At 39.2% G+C, this 26802-nt stretch overlaps 1 protein-coding gene across 1 annotated transcript; it reads right to left on the reverse strand.

The window, feature by feature from the left end:
* Positions 1–4484: 4484 nt before the first annotated feature.
* mmp17b (matrix metallopeptidase 17b) lies at positions 4485–26802 on the reverse strand. Its single transcript, XM_062999635.1, has 11 exons — positions 26650–26802; positions 25041–25173; positions 24816–24966; positions 23970–24078; positions 23689–23866; positions 21292–21468; positions 20520–20637; positions 19522–19595; positions 17583–17732; positions 15337–15570; positions 4485–5284 (listed from the first exon to the last, which is right to left on the reverse strand). The coding sequence occupies exons 1-11, from the start codon at positions 26800–26802 to the stop codon at positions 4938–4940; spliced, it is 1824 nt and encodes a 607-aa protein (XP_062855705.1). The 3' UTR covers positions 4485–4937.

The raw sequence follows: 26802 nt of genomic DNA on the forward strand, positions 1-26802 counted from the left end.
CCTGTCTATATACGCACAATTACATTATTTATTTCTCTGTATGTTCATTTACCTCACTCACCTGTCTATATACACACAATTACATTATTTATTTCTCTGTATGTTCATTTACCTCACTCACCTGTCTATATACACACAATTACATTATTTATTTCTCTGTATGTTTATTTACCTCACTCACCTGTCTATATACACACAATTACATTATTTATTTCTCTGTATGTTCATTTACCTCACTCACCTGTCTATATACACACAATTACATTATTTATTTCTCTGTATGTTCATTTACCTCACTCACCTGTCTATATACACACAATTACATTATTTATCTGTCTATATGTTCATTTACCTCACTCACCTGTCTATATACGCACAATTACATTATTTATCTCTCTACATGTTCATTTACCTCACTCACCTGTCTATATACGCACAATTACATTATTTATTTCTCTATATGTTCATTTACCTCACTCACCTGTCTATATACACACAATTACATTATTTATCTCTCTATATGTTCATTTACCTCACTCACCTGTCTATATACGCACAATTACATTATTTATCTCTCTATATGTTCATTTACCTCACTCACCTGTCTATATACGCACAATTACATTATTTATCTCTCTATATGTTCATTTACCTCACTCACCTGTCTATATACACACAATTACATTATTTATCTCTCTATATGTTCATTTACCTCACTCACCTGTCTATATATGCACAATTACATTATTTATTTATGTTCATTTACCTTACTCACCTCTTTATATACACCGATTAGCCATAACATTAAAACCACCTCCTTGTTTCTACACTCACTGTCCATTTTATCAGCTCCACTTTCCATATAGAAGCACTTTGTAGTTCTACAATTACTGACTGTAGTCCATCTGTTTCTCTGCATGCTTTGTTAGCCCCCTTTCATGCTGTTCTTTAATGGTCAGGACCACTACAGAGCAGGTGACAATGACATGGTGGTGCTGTGTTAGTGTGTGTTGTGCTGGTATGAGTGGATAAGACACAGCAATGCTGCTGGAGTTTTAAAATGTCCACTCACTGTCCACTTTACTTTGTATTAGTACTTTTTACGACGAATAGATTGAGGTTCTAAAAGTTTCCTCTGCATTATTTTATATTATAAATAAGTTATTGTTATTTAAAAGCCCATGTATGAGCTGTATGACTTACTTGGATGCATGGTGATTGGTTGTCCACACATAACACTGTAATCAAGTACTCTATTTGTATAATATATAACTTTTACAATGTCAAACATAGCAGCATAAGTTTTATAGCCTCAGATTTATGTGGCAATTATTACTGAATGATTTTCTAAAGATTTTCCAGGTCTATAAAATTTAAAACAAATCTAAATGATACATTGTTTTAACAAACCCTTGAAGCACTTTTTTTTTTAAAGCTGCAGTACTAAAGAGTTGTTCAGGATTAAAAAGTTACCCCCACAAAGTGCTGAGGTGGATTTAACCTGGAGTATTTAACTATGATCCTCTACCTAACACATTTTAAATAAAAAAGATCCCCACAGGTTGTGCACTGTTATGCACTGCAGCTTTAATGTTGTTTTTAATGTTTGTTTCTATGATAAACAAAAAAATAATAATAATATAATAATAATATTACAGCAGCACGGTGGCTCAGTGGGTAGCACTGTCACCTCACAGCAAGAAGGTCCTGGGTTCGATTGCCAAGTAGAGCGGTCCGGGTCCTTTATGTGTGGAATCTGCATGTTCTCCCCATGTCTGTGTGCGTTTCCTCTGGGTGCTCCAGGTTTTCTTTCACAGTCCAAATACATGCATGAGTGTGCGTGTGTGTGTGAATGTGTGTGTGTCTGCCCTGTGATAGACTGGTGACCAGTCCAGGATGTTTCCTGCCTTTCCCCCTTTGAATCGAACCCACCACAACCCTGAATAGGATAGGGTGGTGGTAATACAGACAATGAATAATAATACTGCTACTACTAAGAATAATACTACTACTAATAATAATACTACCACTACTACTAATGATGACAATAATAACTAGAGAGTGCATTTCCGGAGAAAATGCGAGTGTGATTGCCGTGTGCCGGTCGGCGGGCGTGCGCAGGTCGGGGGCGCGCATGCGTTTAGAAGTGGTGCGGTGCATGGGGTGTGAATACTTTCTCCCAGACAGGCCACTGTATCTGTGCACAAGCTGTGGTGTGAGCACAAGTTCACTCTGGGTGTGTTTGAAAAGCCAAACCTGTAAAAAAATGCATTTCTGCACGTTTCTACTGCTTACAAATCAGTACTCATTCATTTACATGTGATTATCACTGCAGGGGCCATGGTATTGCGCAATCTATGATCGGCTGTGTCTCATTTACAGCTTTCAGGCATAGTGCACTCAGACTTCGGTCCCTCTTTTAGCATTTAGCAATTCCCATTGATTTCAATGCATCCGTTAGCCTTGAAGCTAACGGATATAAATATCTTTGTTTCTGTTGCAGCGCGAACGATATGACGCTCACTGCTAAGTGTAACTGCACTATAATTTCATTCTGTGCAGCGTTTTCATCTTAAAAATCACTAATACCTTAGTTACAGACCAAAATAAGTCAGATTTTTTGGCGGCCGCCATTTTCTATTCTCAGAACGGCCTGAAGATGCCGTCTACGTCATCACGTTGACGTTCTGTGGAAAGCCAAAGGTGTCAAGATTTTTGTCCAAAAATTCGGGCAAAAACGGGCATAAATGCCACACGGATGGGCGTATCCGGATGATTTTTTGGATTTGGGCGCTAATTAATGACCCGGTCGATCAAGGGTTGGAACGGCGTTGATAGCTCGAAATTCATTTCAAAATGAATGGGAGTCAATGGGGAAAAACGGGCACCTTAAAACGGGCACTGTGCCCACAGTGTTGGTTCGATCCAAAAGCTGTATACAAGCGCTCTATTCCCGTATGGGCCGGACGATTTGGCGCTGGAACGGGGTCGATATCTCGAAAACTGCGGGAGAAGAAGCACGGACAAAAAACCGGCAGAATAAGAATAATATATTGAAAACGAAAATAACAATAACAATAGTGTGCTTGCATTCTGCAATCACACTAATAATAAAAAAGGTTATTAATAATAATAATAATTGTGGGCATAATAACTGTGGGCAATGTAGCGGTTAGGGTATTGGACTAGTAATCAAATGGTTGCTGGTTCAAGCCCCACCACTGCCAGGTTACCACTGTTGGACCCTTAAGCAAGGTCCTTAACCCTTAATTACTTCAATTTACTGTCACAACACTATAAGTCACTTTGGACAAAAGCGTTTGCTGAATGCTGATGTAAATATATGTAAATGTAAATATAATAATAAAGTTTATTATTATTAATAATAATAATAATAACTAGAGAGTGCATTTCCGGAGAAAATGCGAGTGTGATTGCCGTGTGCCGGTCGGCGGGCGTGCGCAGGTCGGGGGCGCGCATGCGTTTAGAAGTGGTGCGGTGCGTGGGGTGTGAATACTTTCTCCCAGACAGGCCACTGTATCTGTGCACAAGCTGTGGTGTGAGCACAAGTTCACTCTGGGTGTGTTTGAAAAGCCAAACCTGTAAAAAAATGCATTTCTGCACGTTTGTACTGCTTACAAATCAGTACTCATTCATTTACATGTGATTATCACTGCAGGGGCCATGGTATTGCGCAATCTATGATCGGCTGTGTCTCATTTACAGATTTCAGGCATAGTGCACTCAGACTTCGGTCCCTCTTTTAGCATTTAGCAATTCCCATTGATTTCAATGCATCCGTTAGCCTTGAAGCTAACGGATATAAATATCTTTGTTTCTGTTGCAGCGCGAACGATATGACGCTCACTGCAAAGTCTAACTGCACTATAATTTCATTCTGTGCAGCGTTTTCATCTTAAAAATCACTAATACTTTAGTTACAGACCAAAATAAGTCAGATTTTTTGGCGGCCGCCATTTTCTATTCTCAGAACGGCCTGAAGATGCCGTCTACGTCATCACGTTGACGTTCTGTGGAAAGCCAAAGGTGTCAAGATTTTTGTCCAAAAATTCGGGCAAAAACGGGCATAAATGCCACACGGATGGGCGTATCCGGATGATTTTTTGGATTTGGGCGCTAATTAATGACCCGGTCGATCAAGGGTTGGAACGGCGTTGATAGCTCGAAATTCATTTCAAAATGAATGGGAGTCAATGGGGAAAAACGGGCACCTTAAAACGGGCACTGTGCCCACAGTGTTGGTTCGATCCAAAAGTTGTATACAAGCGCTCTATTCCCGTATGGGCCGGACGATTTGGCGCTGGAACGGGGTCGATATCTCGAAAACTGCGGGAGAAGAAGCACGGACAAAAAACGGGCAGAATAATAATAATATATTGAAAACGAAAATAACAATAACAATAGTGTGCTTGCATTCTGCAATCACACTAATAAGGTTTAAAATAATAAATATTACTTTGACATGAATTTACTAAGACATTTTATTTGTCTGCTTTGTTTTGCTTTCTATTTATTTACATTAATTTACTGTATAATGTATGAGTATAGTTTCCTGGTATCCATCTGTGTTTCAATGTCCATGCTCAAACTGGCACTGGGAAATTGCAGACAAAACTAAACCCCTTCCTCTTTAGCTTGAGACAAATATGTTTTTAATTTAAAAGATAATTTTTTGATAAGATAATAATGTTACAGACATTAGATACTCTCAGTCAAGCAATATGCACATGGCAGTACACCCTCTGCTTTTGCTGAAAGGAAGACCTACAGACTCCAAAGGTTAATACTGGTTATAATGTTTTATAGGTTATAGGCATATCCTAATCAGGCAAACTTTGTCTGTGTTTATATTTATACAGATACCATATCTGTGTCACTAAACAAACTTGCTAAAATATATGCAATTAGCATTTATCTTAGTAAATATGACCCATGTGTAAGAGTAGACTAAGCATCACTAAAACCAGACCCATATTATATTGCATTGCTTCGTTGAAACAGTGACAGTCCTTTTGATCTTGTATGGGTCCTGCTGCGGTTTTGTCTCTGTGCCTGATCTGGTCTGCTGCTCCTTGATTTTTTCTCTTTTGCAGCTCAAGCTGACCAGTTATAGATGTCAGGGAGACGCCAGCTGGATTATGAGGGGTAGGGTCTGGGCAGTTCAGCCAGTCTGTGGCCACAGGACGAGGGTATCCTTTCTCAGGGGCAGCGAAGGGGTGGGAAAATTTCCAGTAGGAAGAACCCTTGAAGAGGTACAATGAACCTGGTGGAGAAAAAAATTGGCGATGCTATTGAGTCTCATAGGAACACATGTACATGCTCTTGTACATGGTATTTATACACGATCACATTTTTGGCACACAAGTGCATTGTTATTATGTTTAAAGTACAACCCCAAATCAGAAAAAGTTGGGACAGTATGAAAAATGCTAATAAAATAAAAACACAGAGTTTCTTACATTCACTTTGACTTTTATTTGATTGCAGACCGGATGAACCCAAGATATTTAATGTTTTGTCTGCACAACTTCATTTCATTTATTAATATACCTCTATTCCTGCATTTCAGGCCTGCAACAAATTGCAAAAAAAGTTGGGACAGAGGCAATTTAGGGCTAGTAATGTGAAACTAAATAATGATGTGATTTATTTGAGAAACGTGTATTGTGGTCAGATGAATCAACATTTCAGGTCTTTTTTGGAAAAAATGGACGTTGTGTGCTCCAGGCCAAAGACGAAGAGAACCATCCAGACTGTTATCAGCAACAAGTCCAAAAGCCAGGGTGTCACATGGTATGGGGGCTGTGTTAGTGTCCTTGGCAAAGGTCATTAACACTTCTGTGAGGGCAGCATTAATGCAAAAAAGAACATTGAGATCTTAGAGCAACAAATGCTGCCTTCAAGACATCATCTTTTCCAAGGACAACCATGCATTTTTCAACAAGACAATGCAAAACCACCTGCTGCACACATTACAAAGACATGGCTGCGGAAGAATAGGGTACGGGTACGGGTACTGGACTGCCTGCAATCCTAACCTGTTCCCAATAAAAAAAAAGGGGGGAGAATATTAAAGCGAAACATGCGACAACGACGACCCCGTACTGTTGCACATCTTAAGACGTGTTTGCAGGAAGAATGAGACAAAATAAAAGCTGAAACACTAAATCGCTTGGTATCCTCGGTGCCAAAGTGTGGTAAAAATGAATGGCAACATTATAAAGCGGTAAATGCTTTACTGTCCCAACTGTTTTTGGAACTGTAACTGTTTTTTAATAAATGAAATGAAGTTGAACAGACAAAACATGAAATATCTTAGGTTCATCCTGTCTGCAACCAAATAAAAGTCAAAGTAAATGTAAGAAACTCTGTGTTTTTGTTATTATTTGCATTTTCCATGCCGTCCCAACTTTTTTCTGATTTGGGGTTGTAATTTAATAAGTACATTATATAAATCACATTATTCTACCGACCCTTTTTATTTTATCGCCTTAAACCCCAATTATTTTAACTTTTTTGCATCTAAAAGTCTAAAAATGATGGCTTGACTATCAATAATTGTATTCCTACATGTTTTTCAGGACAGGGTGGACATAAAATTGCATTATTAAGAAGTCCACAAGTTAACAACAAGAACAGGTCTGAATAAGATTATGAATAAGAAGCTCTTGAAGATTTGCATTTCCATATGCTTTGCATTGTCAAGGGCAAGAAAAAAGCCTCTGTTCCAAAACTGGCACATACAAATTTTACTGAATGTACAGAACCTGGCACATTTTTAAATTGTCTGGCAATCTGAAGCTCACTTAACTGTTGACAGTGTCACCTGTGTTTTTGCAAGCTCTCATTCAATTGACTGTTTTATGATTCAAATCTCCTCCAAGCATAAAGTAATAGTCTGGGTTTCTGATCATTTTGAGCCAAACGACCACTGTTCTATGTAATTTGTAATGGGTGCAGCTGAACCAAAGCTCCAGTTTTATAGACAAAGAGAAGTCACCAGCTGTAGTCAAATTTTTGTTGTCATGTATTCCACTTCCATTTCCCAGCCCTTAATTGTGATTTCTTCCATTGTGTAATGCTTTCACCTGCTCCTAATGTTTCCTTTGATTATTCTTTCTATACAGTAGGGACCATTCTGTTCCGTTTTCATTTTGTCTTGCATTATGTTGGCTTCTATTTGATTTCAGCATAGCTTTTAGTTTTGTTCTTCTCCTGTTTCATAGTTTAGGGTTAGCATAGTGATTAGTTTCATTATTCTTCTGGTTCTTCTGGTTATTTTCAGTAATTTAAGAGTCACGATAGTCATGTAAGCATATATTTAGTATTAGCATTTACTGTGTTTTAAAGGCCGCATGGTGGTGGATTTATTCATAGATGGTAGTGTTTGTTCTGTTCTGTGTCTCTGTGTTTCTAATTTTGCCATTGGTCTATTCCTAGTTTCATATTGCTTAATGTTTTGCTAGTTGCTATTTTGCAATCGTCTGAGCATTTGTGTCCTGGTTCTTCAGCCAACACCTCATCCTTAAAGTAACTAGTAGAAAAAAATAACCTCAAATGTACACTTTTTTGACATTTTTCAATTATTTTGTCACAGGTTTTTCAAAATCAGGGGCTACAAATGGGCCATGCTCAAAACAAAGGGACCCAAGACACACAATATGGCCAAAAGTTTTTGGACATCTGACTATGAGCTTGTTGAACATCTCAGTTCAACAACAAATGGCACTGAAATAGAGTGATCTTTTTATATACATTTTGTTTATGCTTTTTCTCCCTTTTAGCTTGTCCAATTGCCCGATTGCATCACGCTTCCTCTCCACCAATGCCGATCCCCGCTCTGATTGAGGAGAACAAAGTTAACCCAAGCCCCCTACGACATGTGGGCAGCATGCCGTGTGCATTTTGTCGCCTACACTTTGACGAGTGCAGTGCAGAACTCAAAACTGTGTGCAGAACTCAAAACTGTGTGCGGAGAGACACACCCTGACAGCACTCTTTTCCCATCTCTGTGCAGGCACCATCATTCAGTTAGCAGAGGTTGCAACCGCACCAGCCATGAGAGAGACCCCATCCAGCTTAATCCCACCCCTATCTGAACAACAGGCCAATAATTGTTCATGTGGCTGCTCAGCAGAGCTGAGACTCGATACGACGTAGTCGAGATCCCAGCTCTGGTTCCAGCGTGTGTTTTTACCGCTGCGCCACCTGAGCGGCAAATAGAGTAATCTTTAAATGTAATCTCCTGAGCTATAACAGCAGCCACTCTTCTAAGAAGTATGTCTCTGGGAATTTGTGCCCATTCAGTCAGATAAGCATTTGGAAAGCTGGGCACTGATGTTGGTCAAGAAAGCCTCAATTGATGTTCCAGTTGATTCCAAAGCTGTTCAATGTGGCTGAGGTCGGGGCTCTGTGCAGGCTACTGAATTTTCTTTAAACCAAGCTTTTCTTCATGATTTGATAAAGCTTGCTTTGTGCACATTCACAGTCATACTGGAGTAGGAAGGGGCCTACCCTAAACATATAATTTCCTTATATGATTTATTTATAACACCTGTTAGCAACTGATTTGGCTGAAACACATGAATTTAATAATTAGAAGGGTTGTCCTAATACTTTTGTCCATATAATGTCCTACATTCAAGCGTAATTCTTCATTCAGTGAGTTTATACAATAATATACTAATATTTTCTTGTTTAATGTTGGCTCTACTGCTTTGTGTAATAAACAGGGCACTCACACAGGGAACGTGAGCTTTCTGAACATTCCAAAACATGGGCATTTACATTACAATGCTACCTCTTTCCTTTGTCCCTAATTTCTTTGTAGTTTTAATATCATCCACTCTTCTAGGAAGTCTTACTACAAGACCTCGGGGCGTATCTGTGAGAATTTGCACCCATTCAGTAAATAGAATCAGTGAGGTCATGCACTAATGTTAAAGGAGAAGGCCTGTCTCACAATCCAAGGGTAATTCTTCTCAAGGGTGTTTAGTACGGCTGAGACCAGGGCTCTGTGTAGGCAAATTAAGCTCTTTTGCACATAATTAGTCAAATCATGTCTTTATTGGCCTTGCTTTGTACTCAGGGGCATACTCATGCTAAAAGGAAAAAAGGATTTCCCCCAACTGTTGCCACAACATTAAAATTATATAAATTACCTTATGTCATATAAATACACCTGTTAGCAATGGATGTGGCAAAAAACTATATTTATTCATTAGGAGGAGTTATTCACATACTTTTGGCCAAATAGTGTACTATAGATAGTTAAAGCCTTAAAACCACATTAGGTTCAGGCAACATGTCTGGACAGGAGACTGTCTGACAGCACAGACAGTGGAATAAAGCAGTTTCACTTTACTGTCCATTTATATCCAAATACAACACTATCAGATTTCAACTGTGGACAATGCCTGGATCCGCCTCTATACAAAAGTACAGAAGTCTGCTATGATGCATTATTACTGCATGTACTTTATTATTATGTCTTTACTCTACTAGGAAGGCCTTTCACATTTTAGAGTGTATGTATACAAATGTATGCCATAAACCTTCAGCTCTATTCAATAAACCAATAAAACAAGAACAATATATATATATATATATATACAGTGTATCACAAAAGTGAGTACACCCCTCACATTTCTGCAGATATTTAAGTATATCTTTTCATGGGACAACACTGACAAAATGACACTTTGACACAATGAAAAGTAGTCTGTGTGCAGCTTATATAACAGTGTAAATTTATTCTTCCCTTAAAATAACTTAATATACAGCCATTAATGTCTAAACCACCGGCAACAAAAGTGAGTACACCCCTTAGTGAAAGTTCCTGAAGTGTCAATATTTTGTGTGGCCACCATTATTTCCCAGAACTGCCTTAACTCTCCTGGGCATGGAGTTTACCAGAGCTTCACAGGTTGCCACTGGAATGCTTTTCCACTCCTCCATGACGACATCACGGAGCTGGCGGATATTCGAGACTTTGCGCTCCTCCACCTTCCGCTTGAGGATGCCCCAAAGATGTTCTATTGGGTTTAGGTCTGGAGACATGCTTGGCCAGTCCATCACCTTTACCCTCAGCCTCTTCAATAAAGCAGTGGTCGTCTTAGAGGTGTGTTTGGGGTCATTATCATGCTGGAACACTGCCCTGCGACCCAGTTTCCGGAGGGAGGGGATCATGCTCTGCTTCAGTATTTCACAGTACATATTGGAGTTCATGTGTCCCTCAATGAAATGTAACTCCCCAACACCTGCTGCACTCATGCAGCCCCAGACCATGGCATTCCCACCACCATGCTTGACTGTAGGCATGACACACTTATCTTTGTACTCCTCACCTGATTGCCGCCACACATGCTTGAGACCATCTGAACCAAACAAATTAATCTTGGTCTCATCAGACCATAGGACATGGTTCCAGTAATCCATGTCCTTTGTTGACATGTCTTCAGCAAACTGTTTGCGGGCTTTCTTGTGTAGAGACTTCAGAAGAGGCTTCCTTCTGGGGTGACAGCCATGCAGACTAATTTGATGTAGTGTGCGGCGTATGGTCTGAGCACTGACAGGCTGACCCCCCACCTTTTCAATCTCTGCAGCAATGCTGACAGCACTCCTGCGCCTATCTTTCAAAGACAGCAGTTGGATGTGACGCTGAGCACGTGCACTCAGCTTCTTTGGACGACCAACGCGAGGTCTGTTCTGAGTGGACCCTGCTCTTTTAAAACGCTGGATGATCTTGGCCACTGTGCTGCAGCTCAGTTTCAGGGTGTTGGCAATCTTCTTGTAGCCTTGGCCATCTTCATGTAGCGCAACAATTCGTCTTTTAAGATCCTCAGAGAGTTCTTTGCCATGAGGTGCCATGTTGGAACTTTCAGTGACCAGTATGAGAGAGTGTGAGAGCTGTACTACTAAATTGAACACACCTGCTCCCTATGCACACCTGAGACCTAGTAACACTAACAAGTCACATGACATTTTGGAGGGAAAATGACAAGCAGTGCTCAATTTGGACATTTAGGGTGTAGTCTCTTAGGGGTGTACTCACTTTTGTTGCCGGTGGTTTAGACATTAATGGCTGTATATTGAGTTATTTTGAGGGAAGAATAAATTTACACTGTTATATAAGCTGCACACAGACTACTTTTCATTGTGTCAAAGTGTCATTTTGTCAGTGTTGTCCCATGAAAAGATATACTTAAATATCTGCAGAAATGTGAGGGGTGTACTCACTTTTGTGATACACTGTATATATATATATACAGGGGTTGGACCTGTCATTTTAGTATGGGAGGTTTCATGGCTAAATTGGACCAGTCTGGTGGCCAATCTTCATTAATTGCACATTGCACCAGTAAGAGCAGAGTGTGAAGGTTCAATTAGCAGGGTAAGAGCACAGTTTTGCTCAAAATATTGCAATGCACACAACATTATGGGTGACATACCAGAGTTCAAAAGAGGACAAATTGTTGGTGCACGTCTTGCTGGCGCATCTGTGACCAAGACAGCAAGTCTTTGTGATGTATCAAGAGCCACGGTATCCAGGGTAATGTCAGCATACCACCAAGAAGGACAAACCACATCCAACAGGATTAACTGTGGACGCAAGAGGAAGCTGTCTGAAAGGGATGTTCGGGTGCTAACCCGGATTGTATCCAAAAAACATAAAACCACGGCTGCCCAAATCACGGCAGAATTAAATGTGCACTTCAACTCTCCTGTTTCCACCAGAACTGTCCGTTGGGAGCGCCACAGGGTCAATATACACGGCCGGGCTGCTATAGCCAAACTTTTGGTCACTCGTGCCAATGCCAAACGTCGGTTTCAATGGTGCAAGGAGCGCAAATCTTGGGCTGTGGACAATGTGAAACATGTATTGTTCTCTGATGAGTCTACCTTTACTGTTTTCCCCACATCCGGGAGAGTTACGGTGTGGAGAAGCCCCAAAGAAGCGTACCACCCAGACTGTTGCATGCCCAGAGTGAAGCATGGGGGTGGATCAGTGATGGTTTGGGCTGCCATATCATGGCATTCCCTTGGCCCAATACTTGTGCTAGATGCGCGCGTCACTGCCAAGGACTACCGAACCATTCTGGAGGACCATGTGCATCCAATGGCGGTGCCGTGTATCAGGATGACAATGCACCAATACACACAGCAAGACTGGTGAAAGATTGCTTTGATGAACATGAAAGTGAAGTTGAACATCTCCCATGGCCTGCACAGTCACCAGATCTAAATATTATTGAGCCACTTTGGGGTGTTTTGGAGAAGCGAGTCCGGAAACGTTTTCCTCCACCAGCATCACGTAGTGACCTGGCCACTATCCTGCAAGAAGAATGGCTTAAAATCCCTCTGACCACTGTGCAGGACTTGTATATGTCATTTCCAAGACGAATTGACGCTGTATTGGCCACTAAAGGAGGCCCTACACCATACTAATAAATTATTGTGGTCTAAAACCAGGTGTTTCAGTTATTTTGTCCAACCCCTGTATATATATATATATATATACGTATATATATATATATATATATATATATATATATATATATATATATATATATATATATACAGTATATACAGTGGGGGAAATAAGTATTTGATCCCCTGCTGATTTTGTAAGTTTACCCCCTTACAAAGACTTGAACAGTCTATAATTTTTAATGGAAGGTTTATTTTAACAGAGAGAGACAGAATATCAACAACAAATCCAGAAAAAAACATTAAATAAAAGTTATAAATTAATTTGTATTTAATTAAGGGAAATAAGTATTTGATCCCCTACCAACCAGCAAGAATTCTGACCCCCACAGACCGGTTATGTGCCCATGAGGCACACAAATTAGTCCTGTCCCTGTATAAAAAACTCCTGTCACAGAATCAGTTTCTTCAGTTCAAATCTCTCGACCACCATGGGCAAGACCAAAGAGCTATCAAAGGACGTCAGGGACAAGATTGTAGACCTGCACAAGGCTGGAATGGGCTACAAGACCATCAGCAAGAAGCTTGGTGAGAAAGAGACCACTGTTGGTGCGATAATTCAAAAATGGAAGAAATACAAGATCACAGTCAATCACCCTCACTCTGGAGCTCCATGCAAGATCTCACCTGGTGGGGTAAGAATGATTCTGAGAAAGGTGAGGTCAGTCCAGAATTACACGGGAGGAGCTTGTCAATGATCTCAAGGGAGCTGGGAGCAGAGAAATGCTGGATATGACCCCAAGAACACCATCCCCACCGGGCATTTCTTTGCCTCCAAACACGGCGAGTGGAGTTGATGCCAAAGAGCTCAATTTTGGTCTCATCTGACCATATCACATTCTCCCAAGCTTTCTCTGAATCATTCAGGTGTTCATTGGTAAACTTCAGACGGGCCTGTACATGAGCCTTCTTGAGCAAAGGGACTTTGCGGGCACTGCAGGATCTCAATCCATTACGGCGAAGTGTGTTACTAATGGTTTTCTTGGTGACTGTGCTCCCAGCTCCCTTGAGATCATTGACAAGCTCCTCCCGTGTAATTCTGGACTGACCTCACCTTTCTCAGAATCATTCTTACCCCACCAGGTGATCTCTTGCATGGAGCTCCAGAGTGAGGGTGATTGACTGTGATCTTGTATTTCTTCCATTTTTGAATTATCGCACCAACAGTGGTCTCTTTCTCACCAAGCTTCTTGCTGATGGTCTTGTAGCCCATTCCAGCCTTGTGCAGGTCTACAATCTTGTCCCTGACGTCCTTTGATAGCTCTTTGGTCTTGCCCATGGTGGTCGAGAGATTTGAACGGAAGAAACTGATTCTGTGACAGGAGTCTTTTATACAGGGACAGGACTAATTTGTGTGCCTCATGGGCACATAACCGGTCTGTGGGGGTCAGAATTCTTGCTGGTTGGTAGGGGATCAAATACTTATTTCCCTTAATTAAATACAAATTAATTTATAACTTTTATTTAATGTTTTTTTTCTGGATTTTTTGTTGATATTCTGTCTCTCTCTGTTAAAATAAACTTTCCATAAAAATTATAGACTGTTCAAGTCTTTGTAAGGGGGTGAACTTACAAAATCAGCAGGGGATCAAATACTTATTTCCCCCACTGTGTATATATATAGTATATATATATTTATATAGGAGTTTAGTAATTTACAACTGCAGTAGTCATTAATAGTAGCATTTTGTGTTGAAATTGGAGAAACCACTAGTTATATTAGTTGTGTTGAGCTATTTAAATTGTTCTTGTTTGATTGGTTGATTGCAAACAGCTGATTGCAAATCAACCTAATTTATAATGAGAGCTGTGTTATTTAGATTTTAACTGTAGGTATAAATGTATCATATCCATTTAAATAAAAAATTAGATTGCTCTCATGCATATATGTATACAGTATATACTGTATATGCATACTGTATATGCATTTGCAACACAATATACACCGATCAGCCATAACATTAAAACCACCTCCTTATTTATACAGTCACTGTCCATTTTATCAGCTCCATTTACCATATAGAAGCACTTTGTGGTTCCACAAGTACTGACTGTAGTACATCTGTTTCTCTACATGCTTTGTTAGCCCCCTTCATGCTGTTCTTCAATGGTCAGGACTCTCACAGGACCACTACAGAGTAGGTATTATTTGGGTGGTGGATCATTCTCAGCACTGCAGTGACAATGACATGATGGTGGTGTGTTAGTGTGTGTTGTGCGGGTATGAGTGGATAAGACACAGCAGCACTGATGGAGTTTTTAAACACCTCACTGTCACTGCTGGACTGAGAATAGTCCACCAACCAAAAATATCCAGCCAACAGCGCCCCATGGGCAGCGTCCTGTGACCACTGATGAAGGTCTAGAAGATGACCAACTCAAACAGCAGCAATAGATGAGCGATCGTCTCTGACTTTACATCTACAAGGTGGATCAACTAGGTAGGAGTGTCTAATAGAGTGGACAGTGAGTGGACACAGTATTTTAAAACTCCAGCAGCGCTGCTGTGTCTGATCCACTCATACCAGCACAACACACACTAACACACCACCATCATGTCAGTGTTACTGCAGTGCTGAGATTGATCCACCACCTAAATAATACCTGCTCTGTGGTGGTCCTCTGGGTGTCCTGACCATTGAAGAACAGGGTAAAAGCAGGCTAAAAATATTTAGAGAAATTGATGGACTACAGTCAGTAATTGTAGAACTACAAAGTGCTTCTATATGGTAAGTGGAGCTGATAAAATGGACAGTGTGTGTAGAAACAAGGAGGTGGTTTTAATATTATGGCTGATCATGCAAACCAAAACATATTTTCTCTCACCATTATTATCTTTGATAATTCCATTCACACCCTCTTTAGTCAGCTCTGTCCACATGTGATTTTCCTCCTCTCTTTTGTCTCCTTCTTTTTCAACAGGCCCCCACGTCACTCCTTTATCAGGGTCCCAGTGTAAGCCATACCCAGGTGCGTCCGATCCTGCAGGACTTAGATCAGACAGCAGCTTGGGAAAGCCGTCCTCAAGAGACAGATCTTTAAACATCCAAAACTGAGAGCCTTGAAACACACAGTGACATGAATATGAAGGAAATTAAATTGATACAAATGCGATTAGTAAATACAATATATAAAAAGCTAGTAGTTCAGTAAGTCAATGTTTAAAATTAGTTTTTAGAATAGATTTGTTACTTTTTTTGTAAAATTTTTTATTTGAGCTATAGTAATTTTAGTTTCAGAGACGTGGGTCTGTTGTGTTTTATAAATAAACACAGACAGGGACTTCACAAGACATCTGAAGTAGTCCTGTGGTATATGGCAGTGTTTCTCAACCTTTTTTCAGTCACGGCACCCTTTAAAAGTATGCAAAATCTCAAGTCACCCCAGTCTAAAATGTATTAAAAAAACTTACACTCTGCATCCCTCGGACTGCTAACACACACGGACACACACCATAAGGTGTCATTTAGGGAGGGAGGGGTAAACGTGACATACTTTTAGTGGGAAACCTGAGCCTGGGATGATGCACACATTTACCCTATTCTGGCAGGGATGGATGAGAGGCAGACAGTCGAGAGCCCTGGTCCAGAGCCCTCAGTCGCTCCCTGTACTTGTTCTTGATGCAAGTTACGCTCGAAAAGCTCAGTTTGCGCCATGAACAAATCAGATTTACCATAATTAAACAAGTTTATAGTTTATTTCTCAATTATTTGTCATTATAAGAGCACTGCTTCTTTTCTGCATGTTCTCTCTGTAGCTCGGTTACGCTCTCTCAACTCAAACTCAAAAGAAGCTTTATTGGCATGACAAATAAAGACATTCATATTGCCAAAGCAAGTTAGAGAGAAATAATAAAAATAACAGTAAGAAAGAACAAATATATACAAAACAGCACTTTGAATGTAAATGTGTATAAATTACTTACTTACTAAAACAGTTACAAGTGCAAAAATAATTATTATATTAATAAAAACAGTGCAAAATAATAACAAAATTATAATATTTACAGTAATGAGGTAGTAATAACGATCAGTCTCTCTCTGTGTGCGCACATTAACTGATCGTTATTACTACCTCATTAATGTAAATATTATAATTTTTATTGTTAATATTTTGCACTGTTTTTATTATTATTTTATTCTATTTTATATTTTTGCACATGTAACTTTTGTATATTTGTTCTTTCTTACTGTTATTTTTATTATTTCTCTGTAACTTGCTTTGGCAATACGAATGTCCTTATTTGTCATGCCAATAAAGCTTCTTTTGAGTTTGTGTGTGTGTGTCTCGCTCGCTCTCCGCTTTCCGTTTTCGGATTTGAATTTCGACAATAAACAGCTCTTATTATCACTGATCAATTCCCTTCACTGATAGAAGCGGACTGGGTGGATTACAGTCGATAAGAATTGCGCAGAAATAAAAAGATATACATATATAGTGGCTTCCAGAGGCGCGACTCGGTTCCTTTTGTTCATTTTAAAGAGCCGTTCAATAGAATCGGATCGTTCGCGAACAACTCATCACTATTAGAATATTTTTGACGGCACCCCTGACGAAGCCAGACGGCACCCCAGGGTGCCGCGGCACCCCGGTTGAGAAAGGCTGGTATATGGTACCAGGACATTTTACTACAGTGCATTCTGCAGGTAAACAATACACCGGTTTACTTATGACTCCAATATCCAGTCTTTGTGCACAATGTAGGTGCACAGGAGTGTGCATGGGAGGCTTGACTGGCCCTGTGTATAGTGACTATAGTGACAGAAGTGTTCAATGCATTGTTCATTGTGACATTTATCTCATCACCAGTATTAAACTTATATGCATTTAAAGCCACAGTGGCACTGTTGTTGGCCTGTGCCACACAACATTGCCTGTAGGCAACCCTTGCTGTTCCATAAATACCAATTTGGCTCATAACAAAGTCATTCACATTTGGTCCTTATCTAACTCAATGTTAAAATATAGACTGGGAGGGGCTGATGGTTTTAATGTTTGGCTTATCACCATATGTGTTTCTGAGTAAGATGTAATCTAATTATGTATGGAAAATGTTCATATGGGATACTGACCACTGATAAATATGATGGCGTGATCCTCATGTCTCTCCAGAACAGCTCTCAGTGGGGGTAGAGAGGTGGGCAAAGCGGCCCAAAGTCTCCTCACAGACACAGCTTTCCGAGAGATCAGACCTCCTGTATGTACCCTCCACATACTAAGACCTATAAGTAGATTTTATTTCAATTATATAGTATTTTTGTCTCTACCATTTGGACTATGCTATAGATAATAGACACATCATTAATGCTGTGCTGTAAATTGTCACACATCTGTATATTGCTTATATCAAATCAAATAAAAGCAAGTAATGAGAAATAAATGAGTGGTGTTTATAATTAAAGGGCCCATTAGCTATGCCAGTAAATATACATTTTTAAACATACACAAAGCAGAACCACTAGTACCAGCACTATATCATAATATTTATTGTTACCACTATTACCATAATATAAAATTGCACACATTCAGTCATTAGGGACTTCATAGGACCTTTTTCCACTATTTTTGTTCTCAGAACAACCTTAGTTGTTTGTGGAGGGAGTTTACAAGGTGTTGAACAAACATTTCTTTAAGTATGTGGTCCATGTTGACATAATTATGTTACATATTTGCTGCAGAATTGTCAGTTGGACATTCAGTTGGGGTTACACACACACTCATTCAACTATAGGCCAATTCAGTGTCTCCAATTAACCTGACTGCATGTTTGGACTGTGGGAGGAAACCAGAGCTCCCGGAGGAAACCCACGCAGACACAGGGAGAACATGCACACAGAACTCCACACAGAAAGGACACAGACCACCCCACCTGGGGATCAAACCCAAGACCTTCCTGCTGTGAGGCGACAGTGCTACCCACTGAGCCACCATGCCGTCCCTCTTAAGATACATTCAACTAAAATATACCTATCTCTTATTGTCATTGTCAAGAGTTGAGATTGCTTCTGATTTGGTAGAATCATGCTGTATGTAGCCATGGTAGGAGGATTAATTGTGGTCATCAAATGGATTCAGTGGTCTTGCTTAAGTTGGAGCATTCAAACAACTCGATTAAGGGGTCCAATGTTTGGTAAGAAACATTCACCACATCACCACCATGCGCCTGAACTAAAGACGCAAGACAGAGTCCATAAATTAATGCTTTCTATGCCAAATTCTGACACATTTGCATTCAGCATCAGAAATTATTAGTTTGTATAAATGTGGACAGTGTTTTTTCGGTGTTTTCTTTACATTTTGTAAAATTCAATATTAAAATGGCTTCAAAGAAGTTGCAGAGGAAGTGTAGTGCTGAGAAAATAAACAAATCTATTACTATTTGTTGTTGTATAATTACTCCTGCCAGTAGCTGTCACTGTGTATCAGACAGAGGGGACAGTGAGTGAGAGAGAAGAAGGAATTCGGCTCAGTAAAGTATTCTTTTTTTCGTGAAATTACAACTACAAAATACAACACTATTGAAATAAAGAAGGAAATATTAGAGAAATATGAGAGTTATTGTTGTTTCTGGTAGATACATTTTATAAAATAAAAAGAAGGAAATTATTATGGTGTATGGTACAGCACATACTGTGCTGAAATGTGATGTGTGTCTTATGTACAGTAATACTGTGTATTATTGTTTATTATTGTTTATTACAGGAATGTCTATTCTATAATTTAAGATTTAAGGGAAAATATAGTTGTATTTATAACAAAAAAGACCATTTAAGACATTAGAAAGGTTAGGTAAGGGGGGGTTTGGGAGGTCTGGCATGGATTAATTCTGTTTACATGATTTCTACTGGGAAAAACAGGTTTAACTAACGAACATTTTGACTAAAGAACAACCGTTCGGAACCAATTAAATTCGTAAGTCAAGGGTCTACTGTATTCAACTGTTAGAGCATTCTCACAGCCACAGTTAATAAGAATCTGTATAATAAAGTTTAATAATAATAAGAATTATACCTTTGAAGAAAAATGTCTCTCCTCTGATTTTAGCAACCGCATCAAAACTTGTGTTGCACCTATCCAACATATGACTGGAATAAAGCAAACATTTTAAGAATATGAATAACCTTATTGTTCTGTATATAAACAACTTATTAAAATTTAATTTAAATCAATAATTTTTTTTACAGAAAAGTAACTTTGCAGTATTTTTAATTACATTATGAATATTATGTATTTACTTGCTGTAGTATAATAATTATTGTAAATGGAAATTGATAAATATCATTTTTTAAAATGAAGGCAAATTTTTGAATATCACATTCGAACGTGGGGGGAATGTAAACAAACGAGCCACCTATTAAACACACCTATTAAAAATTACTTAAACAAGCTTATCAAATAAAGTGAAGTAAAATATATATATTACTGGTGCTGACCCCCGCCCCGATTGAGAAGAGCGAACTGACACATGCCCCCTCCGACAGGTGTGCAGTAGCCGACTGCATCTTTTCACCTGCACAAGGCGAATTATATGCGGATCAGCTTTGTGTTCGGAGAGCCACACCCTGATTATTCCCAGACTCTGTGCAGACGCCATCAGTCAGCCAGCAGAGGTCGTAATTGCATCAGTTATGAGGTCCCTCCCTGTATGAACAACAAGCCAATCGTTGTTCATGTAGCCGCCCAGCTGGATGGCAAAGCTAAGTTTCGAACCAACAAGTTCGAAATGTCAGCTCTGGTGGGTGTGCTTTTGTGTACATTAGTTTCTACATCTGCATAACACCTATTGCAGTTCTGCTGCTTAATATTGCATTTTCCAGAAGTATTTCAAATATTGCTTTTACTTGACATTTTATGTGTCTGATAGAAGCAATTTTGGAATTATTTGTGTAATTTTAGATAGGAAATGTTAAAATTATAAAAGAAAAACTAATACAAATTTTAAACTAAGTTAATACACTTTCTGAACAGACTACACAAAATTCGAGTTAGTGCATAAATTATTTTTACACCTGTCCTGGTGGCTTTGTGGGTATCTGTGTGTAAGTTTGTGTGACTCTCCACGTTGGTTTAGCTGGACGTCGGCTTCTGGAAGAGGACTGTCTGTCTGTAAAGGATCACCCCTTTTTCCTAAAAAAGAACAACGCATGCATACATTAAATAAAATCTTAGAAAGCCTTTTCAGATAGGAACTCCGTATGTCTTGAACAGAAAGTTTATGGACAGCTCAGATCAATAAAGGATTGGTCCTTTTTGTATTCACTTTTCTTTTAATAGAAATGAAAATATGAATGTACAGTTTCACTTTTGCACTTGAGTGATGTTGAATAATAAAAAATAGGGTGTTGGCACCGTGCAGGCCAGTCAAGCTTTTCCACATCAAATATGGTACCATTGTTTTATAGACCCCATTGTTGTTCATGGGGACGATGTTATGTTAAAACCTTCTGCGAACAGCAGCCACACAACCTTCTAGAATGTCACTGTGTGCTTTAAGCATAAGACTATTTAGTCCAACTTTTATGTATAATGTGAGCTTAAATGTGCTTGCTTAGCCACGAGAATCCAATAAATAAAGGTTTAAATAAACAGGTTGTGCGTAAACACGTAATGTCTTACAGGGCTAAATTTACTATAATTTCCTGAACTCACTTGATGGAAAGGTGACATCCCATGAGGTCTTTATTATGACCCATTCTACTACCTGTAATATTGATTATGAAGATTGTGATGATGGATGAATGGATGGATGGACATATAGACAGATTTTCTGGTGATAGTTACCGTAGAGTGCAGTGATAAGTTCAAGGTCCGAAGACCCAAGGTTAAAGTGCAGTGGGTCCCCCAGAGGTCCCTGGTAATATGGCCTCATAACAGATCCCCGTGCTGATGAGTGAGAGAGTCCGAGGGCATGTCCAAGCTCGTGCACCAGTACTGTAAATGTATCCGTGCCTTTAGAAGCTGTCAGGACATAATGCAGGCTCTTTATTAATTATTTTAACATTTGGAAATATTGAGGTTAGAAATAAAAGTTATTTATTTATCTTTTTGACCCTGTAAAATACACAAGTTATGAAATGGTTAACAGCTCAGAACAGTAAAGAAGCAAAAAAGACTTTCATGGTAAGGTTTCATGATGAAGTTCCAACTAAAATGTATGGGACCTGCAAACAAGATGTCCTGATGGTTATGGGAAACTGGATTGCCAACGTTGGAAATCAGAAAAAGGAAAACACTGTATTTTTAGTGTATTTTTTATGTTGTACTTTAAAAATATCTGTAAAGACATTGATGATGGAAACAATTGTGGAAAAACAAAAATTGTTTTACAGAAGATATGAAAGAGAACCTCAAGTTGCTAAGGGCATCCATGGTTTTCTGCTGCTTCCTGCCGTACAAATGTGTCTCTGCTTTGCTCTGCTACCTTTCTATACTTTGTTTTATCCTTATTAGTTTCTTTTAAATATTTTAGTTCTTAGTGATTTGCCATTATTGAAATCAAGGTAACGATCATTAATCATGAGGAAAAGGACATTATGCCAGCTACCACTCCTCTAGTGTCTGCCAGCTGTCTAGAATGCAGCAAACTATACAAGTAGCCAAGTGTCACATTGCTCACATTCAGCCCCGGTTCTGGACTGCATTGATTGGGGGGACAGTGAGAAAATCCACCCCAGCACCCCCATAACACTGGCCCTGCATGTTTTACATTAGGAAAAATATGCGAGATGCGCTCTGCCCACTGCACTACTCAAACAGCGGTGTATTAAACGCATTGTAATGCTGATATAACCTGCGCACACACGGCGTTACTAAGACTAAAAGTGAAATAATACTTAAAATAATAACCACTACTTAAAATAATAACCAAACGTTGAAGCCGCTCGCCCTGTTACAGGTTCAGAGATAATTAAAAAAAAATAGCCTTTGCTTGCGTTGCACTTGTGTGTTTTGGGTTAGGTAGTGAGAAATACCCCACCCTAGCGCCGGCCCTGCTCACATTGCTCAGGTTCAGGTTGTCGGGGGCTTAATGTATTTCTTAACAGTAGTGAAAAGTATTTAGGGCTTGTTTCCACAGCCACTAATAAGTGATGAAATGTATGGAGCACTATAAATAATAGTGTGGTCTGTATATGCAAATAAATGTGGCCATTTTTTTAAAACGGTGCTCCAGACACCTACCAGTGGTTTTCAGTGGTAAGGTTAACCATGGAGTTAAACCATGGGAAGGAGCAGCCAGCAGGAACCTGTCTAGTCTTTAGTGGAGCCACTTGGTCTAATATCTCAGAGACAGTACCATTAAAGAGAGTCAAAATATCATCAGGACAGGACAGCTGAGAAATAGATAAAAGAAGAGCAGAAAAGGTTTAAAGATCGACAGCTTTGATGTTACAAAAGGAGACTCTTGATTTACTGCACCAGCGTGAGACTAAGATGTTAACTGTTGCTTCAACAAGTCCATGGTCAGAAACACCAACAACAGCCAGATATAGAGGTAACAGATAGACCAGAACAGATTACATCCAGTGTTTGGCCATGTGCTCTTAAACTCAGTTATTAGTGAGCAACTAATATCAACATGGATGTTAAAATTCCCAAGCACTATCAGGGCTGGACATACAGAACTGGCCAGGGTAAACACTCTGAGAAGAAAGTTTCAGGAAGCCTTTGGTGGGCAATAGGAATAGCAGGAGCTGTGTTGCAGTCGAGAGATAAGACCCAGAGTGTCACTGGCTGAACAAAAATGAAGGAACTGGAGAAGATCTTGTCTATCCAAAGATCAGATATGCTCAGACTACAGTGTTCACTATAGTCCTTTATGAATGTGAAAGTTGGACAGCAAAAATATGGTACAGAAAGAATATTGGTGGCTTTGAACTTGCTGGAAGGAGTAAGAATCGATTTGATGGCACTTAACAATTATCAGTTTGAAAATTGCCTTATTAATTACTACAACTACTACCTTAAATTATCCACAACCTCAAAGCAAAAACCATCAATCTTACCAGTAACAATGGATCTAGCTATTGTTTTCATCTCATAACTGATTGGCTTGATCGAATTCTTAAAACTATTACTTTAGAATTTAATACAATGTGTATGCATGGAAAATTACTATAATAAACTTTTTTAAACAAGGACAGCTGAAAATAACAGCTTGTATGTATGTTTTAAAGTCACCTGGCTGTCTGAAAGCCCAATCCTCCTGTGCATCCAGGTGAACTTCACCTGCTCTGTCGGAATCAGAGGGGAAGAAGGCGTGACCAACAGCTCCACCCACCCCATCAAAGGGGTACCCATCACCATGGAAACCATGCAAGAAATCAATCTGCAGATCTGCCCCCGATGGTCCTCCAACCTAGATGATTTCAGAGTGTGACATGAAGCAGTGACAGGAAGCAACTAAATTTTATCTTAACTGTATTCATATTAGTGTATAAATGAAACTAGTAATGGCTAACCTCATGAAACTCAAGCAGTGTTGGCTCTGCCCACACCTTCAGAGCATAGAAAACTAGAGAGCGAGTTATGTCACGGGACAGAGTCGGGGAGACAGGGTATGAACGCAACCTATGAGAGGAAAAAAATGGAAAAACAGGAATTAAATGTTCCCAAATTAAATGCTAAGAAGTACCTTTTATACTTGTAATTTATTTGTTTTCATCAAGAGCATACTGGTCAGGGTTGCTGTGGGTTCGGCACCAAGCAGAAAACATTGGACACAAGAGCTTGTCATGAATTACTTATATAATTCTAAGACTGCAGTAGTCATTTTGCATTTTGTTTAATTTGTAGAAACTTGTTTCATTAGTTTTGAGCTATTTTAATTGTTCTTGTTTGACTAATTTATTGCAAACAGCTGAAAACTTGTAGATTTTGCTAATAAACATAATTTGCAATGGGAGATAAATAACTTGCAATTGTTTGGTTTATTTATTTATAAGGATTTATTAGGATTAAGTCATGTTTTACACTTTGGTTACATTCATGACAGAAACGGTAGTTACTCATTACACAAGATTCATCAGTTCACAAGTTTAATGTCAAACACAGAGAACATGCAAACTCCACACAGAAAGGACCCGGACCACCCCACCTGGGGATCGAACTCAGGACCTTCTTAGAGATAGATAGATACTTTATTAAGATACTTTCTTGCTGTGAGGCGACAGTGCTACCCACTGAGCCACCATGCCACCCTGCAATTGTTTGGTACAACTACTTAGTCATAAATGTTTGAGACATTAAAGGAACAAAAGAAAAAGAGAAACAGGAATTTAAGATCAAGACTGCAGTGTGAGTCAAACCTCCAGTTAATGTTCCGTCGAGTCCATGTAGATATTTCCCTTTTTGTCCTTCTACCATGATCCTCAGTATCTGACACCGGACTGATCTGACTGCCGTCATTATCTGGGAGTGAACAGCGTGGGCTCTGCATCAATCTTAATGTCTCTCCATCTGAAAGAACAATGTACAGTTCATTGATCATTGATAGCAGGAGAATACATTTAAACAGAGCTTTGTATTCATACCTAAAGTTCCAGTGTCTTCTAGACCAGCAAACCTCTGCATGGCCTTCAGTGCTTCTGTGACAGCTGTCCAGGCCTGAAGTTGGCCAGTGGAAGAATCAGGCTGAGACAAGTAGCCATATTTTGTCAGCCAATCCTATAAAACCAGCAGAAGATTTATCAAAGATATTGAAGGATGTACTTCTAATTAGTGATAACAATGAAAGTGTAATAAAAACTGCAAATCTGACACAAACTGCATTTCGTTGCCTTGTACTTGTACATGTGTAAATCTCTGTTCCACATATTATAATTTTACATTTACTCTTTAATATATTATTTAAAGTACTTTGGACATTGTACTTATAAACAAACATGAATTCATCATCCTAAATGAAAATATATACAACCCCAAATCAGAAAATGTTGGGAGAGCATGGACCACAGTGTTTCTTACATTTACTTTGATTTTCATTTCTCATGTTTCTTATTTTTATATTTTATGGGTTTCTTTCTGGTCAACATTATTTAATTTGTTAATATGCATCCATTCCTGAACCTCAGGCTTGCAACACATTCAAAAAAAAGTTGGGACAGTAAAGCATTTAACACTTTGTAATGTTGCAATTCCTTCTCACAACATTCAGAAGATGTTTTGGTACTGAGGATACAAAGTAATAATGTTTTTCAGGTGTTGTTTTGTCCCATTCTTCCTGCAAAAATGTTTTAAGGTGTGCAACAGTAGTTGACATTGCATTTTTCGTTTTAAAACTCTCCACACATTCTCTATTGGGGACAGGTCAGGACTGCAGGCAGGCCAGTCCAGTCCCCATATCCTCTCCTTCTGTAGCTATGCCTTTGTAATGTGTGCAGCATGTGGTCTAGCATTGTCTTGTTGAAAAATGCATGAGTCTGTAAAAATGTCATCTTGAAGGCAGCATATGTTGCTCTAAACTTTCTTTTCTGCATTAATGTCATCACAGAAGTGTAAATTATCTTTGCCAAGGGCACTGACACAGTCCCATAGTATAACAGACCCTGGTTGTCCATACCATTACAGACTCTGGGTGGTCCTTTTAGTCTTTGGTCTGGAGCACTCCTTCCCAAAAAATCTAGAATACTGATACTTCTGACCACAATACACACGTGCACTCTGTGATGGTCCAGAGAACTTCTGGACATGGTTAACATGAGGCTTCTTTTTGTATAGTAAAGATTTAACTGTAACTCTGTTTTTTGTAGTGCCAAAGGATTGCCAAAGTAATCCCTTGCCCATGTGGGTATATTAGCTATTGATGAATGTGTTCTTGATGCAGTGCCATCTGAGAGATTGAGATTTCTCCAGATTTATTGAACTGTTTAATTATATTATACACTGTACAGAGAGAAACATGCAAATCCCATCTTTCCTTGAGGAACATTGATTTTAAAGAGGTGCTGTGTGGTACTCATTCTACCAGCTGTGTCACAATGACGTTCTGATTTAGTTGTTACATTTTTGTGTCCATTGACTCACAATTGAAATATTTAATCTGATTGATGTCATGATAACAAGATAATACCAATCCTGGCACCTCCTTTTTTGGTGGAAACATAGGGAAAAAAAGCTTTACTACAAAGGAAAGAATCTCACCACTAGTCTTGCGCTCTCATCTATTGTGGGTGTCACATATTCCACTAGTTCAGTAGGTGGAGTCAGCGGGGCAGAGACTGTCCATTCAGGTTTACACAAGCTGAGCCCAAGCAGTATCACCACCCTCAAGCTGAGAACATGTATCACATCCAT

This window comes from Trichomycterus rosablanca, chromosome 8 (assembly GCF_030014385.1).
Source record: "Trichomycterus rosablanca isolate fTriRos1 chromosome 8, fTriRos1.hap1, whole genome shotgun sequence".
Classification (NCBI taxonomy): Eukaryota; Metazoa; Chordata; class Actinopteri; order Siluriformes; family Trichomycteridae; genus Trichomycterus; species Trichomycterus rosablanca.

What these genes read in the sequence shown, in the direction of transcription:
- mmp17b (XM_062999635.1), bottom strand. Translation starts at nt 26,802, where the DNA reads ATGGATGTGATACATGTTCTCAGCTTGAGGGTGGTGATACTGCTTGGG. An exon ending in TTGGGCTTTCAGACAGCCAG is followed by an intron (nt 21,469 to 23,688) that starts GTGACTTTAAAA and finishes ATGTCCTGACAG; the next exon opens with CTTCTAAAGGCACGGATACA. An exon ending in CCACAAAGCCACCAGGACAG is followed by an intron (nt 19,596 to 20,519) that starts GTGTAAAAATAA and finishes GCTTTATTCCAG; the next exon opens with TCATATGTTGGATAGGTGCA.